At 42.7% G+C, this 5,022-nt stretch overlaps 1 protein-coding gene across 1 annotated transcript; it reads right to left on the minus strand.

Annotated features, from left to right (window-relative positions):
• Window positions 1-3,002: 3,002 nt before the first annotated feature.
• LOC138869776 (uncharacterized) lies at window positions 3,003-3,998 on the minus strand. Its single transcript, XM_070147442.1, has one exon. It carries the CDS (start codon window positions 3,996-3,998, stop codon window positions 3,003-3,005), a length of 996 nt encoding a protein of 331 aa, XP_070003543.1.
• Between the last annotated feature and the right edge of the window lie 1,024 nt (window positions 3,999-5,022).

A 5,022-nucleotide genomic window follows, 5' to 3' on the forward strand; every position in this document is an offset into this window, starting at 1 on the left:
CAAATGGGTTCGGGTTTAGGATAGATGAACAATAGAAATATTCTTGTGAGATTTCAAGGAGCGAAAAGGGTAAATAGTCTCAGGACCTTCTATTTATACTAAATAGCACAGGGGCCCACAAGTCTTACCTGGTGCGGCCGCGAAATTTCACTGCGGTCCATGCTTTTACCTAGGCTGAAGAGTTGTCTGTGCAACACTACCACTGAGAGCTGAAAAATGGGAGCAGCCGCGGAATAGGTCCGCTAACCGCGAAAAAGCCACGTGGACGCGGATGAAACTTCAGAGAAGTTTTATTTTGGAATTTTCTAGTCCGCGTCAGCTTCCAAATTTTGCCCCCACGAAATGCTTCTGCTGAGAAGAAAATAAATCCTACACTAAGAAGAAAATGAAAAAGAAGAAAATGAAAAACACACGGGTTGCCTCCCAAGAAGCACCTAATTTAACGTCGCGCACGACGCAGGTTACCATCAATTATTTGAGATGGATCATTGCCACCACGTGGTTGTCATCAAATTTTCCCACGTAGTATTTGACTCGGTGCCCATTAACTCTGAAAACTTCACCATTTTTATTCTTCAAATCAAGAGCACCAAATGGAGTCACATGTACCACTTCAAAAGAGCCACTCCATTTTGACTTGAGCTTTTCCGCAAACAGTCGTAACCGAGAGTTGAATAAGAGAACCAAGTCACCCTCCTTTAATTCCTTGCTCCGTGCACATTTGTCATGCATGTACTTCATCTTGTCCTTATACAAGGACGAGCTGGAATAGGCATGAAACCGGAACTCATCAAGCTCATTGAGTTGCTCTACCCGAAGATTTGCTACAACATCCCGCTCAAGATTTAACCTCTTCATCGCCCACATGGCCTTGTGTTCTAGCTCAACTGGAAGATGGCACGCCTTCCCAAATACCAACCGGTACGGAGACATACCAATTGGAGTCTTATAAGAAGTCTTGTAAGCCTACAAAGCATCATCCAGTTTTCTTGACCAGTCAGTTCTATTTGCATTGACAGTTTTTGATAATATGCTCTTTATCTCCCTATTAGAGACATCAACTTGTCCACTAGCCTGAGGATGATAAGGGGTTGATACCTTGTGATTGACACCATACTTTGCAAGCAAAGTGTCAAATGCCTTATTGCAGAAATGAGAACCCCCATCACTGATGATCGCCTGAGGAGTGCCAAACCGTGTGAAGATATTTTTCTTGAAAAACGCCACCACACTACGGGCTTCGTTGTTGGGTAAAGACACGACCTCAACCCATTTGGATACATAATCAACAGTCACCAGAATGTAAGTGTTGCGACAGAACTCACAAAAGGCCCCGTGAAGTCTATTCCCCACACATCAAAATTGTCAACCTCAAGAATAGTGGTGAGAGGCATTTCATCCTTCTTAGAAATTCCACCTGCTCTGTGATTTTCATCACATCTCTTGACAAGCTTACCAACATCTTTATACAAAGTAAGCCAATAAAAACCATAACTAAGAACCTTTGAAGCAGTTCTCACCCCACCATGATGACCACCGTAGGGCGAGGAATGGCAAGCATCAAGAATACTCATTTGCTCCTCTTCCGGAACATATCTCCGGATCATACCATCATTACAAATCTTGAAAAGATAAGGTTCTCCCATTTAAGATTCTTCCTTTTGTTAGAAGAGAGCTCACTCAGAACAATGCCGGTCACAAGAAAATTGGCCACATCGGTGAACCAAGGCATACTATTCATAGAAACTGAGAGAAGTTGTTCATCTGGAAATGCATCATTAATTTTGAGACAATCTATGGATCTCCCCTCCTTCTCCAAGAGGGACAAGTGGTTCGCCACTTGGTTTTCACAACCTTTCCGATCAACAATCTCTAGGTCAAATTCTTGAAGCAACAAAACCCATCTCATCAATCTAGCTTTAGAATCCTTTTTGATCATCAAGTAACGGAGTCCTGCGTGATCAGTGTGAACAATCACCTTGGCACCCATGAGATAAGGCCTAAACTTCTCCATTGCAAACACAATTGCTAGCAACTCTTTCTTTGTTACAGTATAATTAACCTGGCCGGATGAAACATCTTGTTCACCCTTTGACCCAAGACCGCTCCAACCACAACGTCACTAGCATAACACATGAGCTCCAATGGCAAGCTCCAATTGGGTGCGGTGATGATGGGAGTGGTCGTCAATCTATACTTGAGAAGCTCAAAAGCTTTCATGCACTCATCATTAAACACAAACTTTGCATCCTTCTCCAACAATTTGCACAAGGGATTCACTACCTTAGAGAAGTCCTTGATGAACCTTCGATAGAACCCCGTATGCCCAAGAAAGCTCCTCACTCCTTTGACGGAAGTAGGAGGAGGGAGTTTTGAGATCACTTCAATCTTCGCTTTGTCCACTTCGATACCGTTCTTTGAGATCTTATGGCCGAGGACAATGCCCTCCTCGACCATAAAGTTGCACTTTTCCCAATTAAGCAACAGAGTTGTCTCCTCACATCGGCCCAACACTTTGTCAAGATTACCCAAACATTCTTCAAAAGAGTCACCCACAACACTGAAATCATCCATGAACACTTCAAAGAAGTCCTCCACCATGTCAGTAAATATACCCATCATACACCATTGAAAGGTAGCCGGTGCATTACACAAACCAAATGGCATCCTAGAAAATGCAAAGGTGCCATACGGACACTTTGTAACTTGAGTACCCATCCAGAAAACAATAGTAGGAACGCCCAGCAAGTCTATACAACATTTGGTCAAGAAAAGGCAATGGAAAATGATCTTTGCGGGTCACTTTGTTCAGCTTCCGGTAGTCCATGCATACTGCCATCCGGTGACAGTCCTAGTAGGGATCAACTCATTTTGCTCATTTGTGACCATAGTTATACCCCCTTTTTTGGCACACATTATACCGGAGAAGTCCAAGAACTATCCGAGATGGGATACACAACCCCTGCATCTAGCCACTTTATAACTTTCTTCTTGACGACCTCTTACATTGCCTCGTTCAACCTCCTTTGATGTTCCACAGAGGGTTTGGCATCTTCCTCATGTATAATCTTGTGCATGCAAAAGGCGGGGCTTATCCCCCGAGTATCAGCAAGAGTCCATCTAATTGCTCTCTTCCTTCTTTGAAGCTCCTCAAGGGTGGCATCTACCTGCATGTTAGTAAGGCAAGAAGAAAGAATAACAGGTAAAGTTGAACAAGGGCTCAAGAATTCATACCTGATGTGTGGAGGTAAAGGCTTCAACTCCAATATAGGAGGTTCCTCAATTGAGGGCTTTGTTGGTGGAGTCTTTCTATTCTCAAGATCCAAGGAGAGTTTACGGGGTTCATAGAAGTAAGAACCCATTCCGTGCAAGGCATTGACACACTCTACCAAGCCTTCATCCTCGGTCACATCATGGTTCAACAATATCGCTTCCAAAGGATCCTCTACATTGATCATGGCACTTGTGTCATCAATTTTCACCTTCATCACCAGATCCACAAAAGAACAAACCTCAGTACTATTCGGTTGCCTCATTGATTTGCACACATGGAAGACAACTTTTTCGTCACCCACCCGAAAGGTGAGTTCCCCTGCTTCCACATCAACCAATGCCTTCCCTGTTGCTAGGAAAGGCCTTCCCAATATTATCGGCACCTCATAGTCGACTTTGTAGTCGAGGATCACAAAATCAGCAGGCAAAATAAACTTGTCCACCCGGACAAGAACATCATCAATAATACCAAGCGGCCTCTTCAATGTTCTATCGGCCATTTGAAATCTCATTGAAGTAGCTCTCGGTTGACCAATAGCCAAAGTTTTGAAGACAGAGTATGGCATCAAATTTATACTCGCTTCCAAATCACATAAGGCCTTGGCAAAATCTGCACTCCCAATGGTACATGGAATGGTAAATGCGGCGGGATCTTCAAGCTTTGGAGCTATAGAGTGTACAATAGCACTCACTTGATGAGTTATTTTGATGGTCTCACAATCCATAGATCTCTTTTTAGTTACCAAGTCTTTCATAAACTTGGCGTATCCCGGAGTTTGCTCAAGAGCTTCCGCCAAGGGCACATTGATTGAAATTTTTTCATCATCTCAATAAAATTCTTGAACTGGTTTTCACTTTTCTGCTTTGCAAGTCTTTGAGGGTAAGGTGGAGGCGGCCTTGGCAAATGAGTCTTGGCTTTAGGCATCACTGTTTCCGGGTTTTCCTCACGGAGTTCGAGTTTCGATATTTTGGGACAACTCATTTCCTTTTGGGAACTGGGTAAGAGATTTGAAGAGTCGCCACCTAACGGATTAAGGTGTGTTAGGGCACCTAGAGCAAATAACTCATGTACTAGTTTACATCACCAGAGATTGGGTAAGGGCTTGAAATTACCTTGAGGGGAAGGTGTTAGGCACCCCTCGAGGTCCACAATAATGGGTCCCAGTCAAATTCAATTTAAGCGAATTAGTCTTATAAGGAAATAAAGCAATTTAACAAACAAATATCACTTTTAAAACAAGGAGTAAAAGGGGTCCAAGGTTTTTAAGCCTATAGGATCACTTCTGTGCAATACTTGGTAATCATCCCCAAGTTGGGGTGCTACACATAGCATTAGCGCACATGTCATTATTTCATTTACTACCCAATTACCCTCACCTTTTCAATTATTACCTAAGCGTTTTAATAACATCCAGTGCGTACCTTAATACGTGCACTACCCGTCCTTTACCTATGGCCCTGGAGGTGTTTAGGACCTCTATTTAAGGCGGTTCTAGACTCACCTATGTTGTTTAAAAGGAGAAAACTAAGCGACAAACAAAAGTCAAGTAGGACTGTCATATAAGGAGCAGTTAAGTGGGCTCATGTTAACCTCCACAAATAGACAAACAAATCAACACGTTGTTCAAACAAGCAATTTTAAATGATTTTAGGATCCTATAGGCAGGATATCTAAATGAATATAAAACAGAATATACAATAGTTTTAAAACGAGCAGGCGAGTACCTATCAGTTTGCCTACTGATTTGG

The sequence above is a fragment of the Nicotiana sylvestris genome, chromosome 1 (genome assembly GCF_000393655.2).
Source record: "Nicotiana sylvestris chromosome 1, ASM39365v2, whole genome shotgun sequence".
Taxonomy (NCBI): Eukaryota; Viridiplantae; Streptophyta; class Magnoliopsida; order Solanales; family Solanaceae; genus Nicotiana; species Nicotiana sylvestris.

What these genes read in the sequence shown, in the direction of transcription:
- LOC138869776 (XM_070147442.1), bottom strand. Translation starts at nt 3,998, where the DNA reads ATGGATTGTGAGACCATCAAAATAACTCATCAAGTGAGTGCTATTGTA.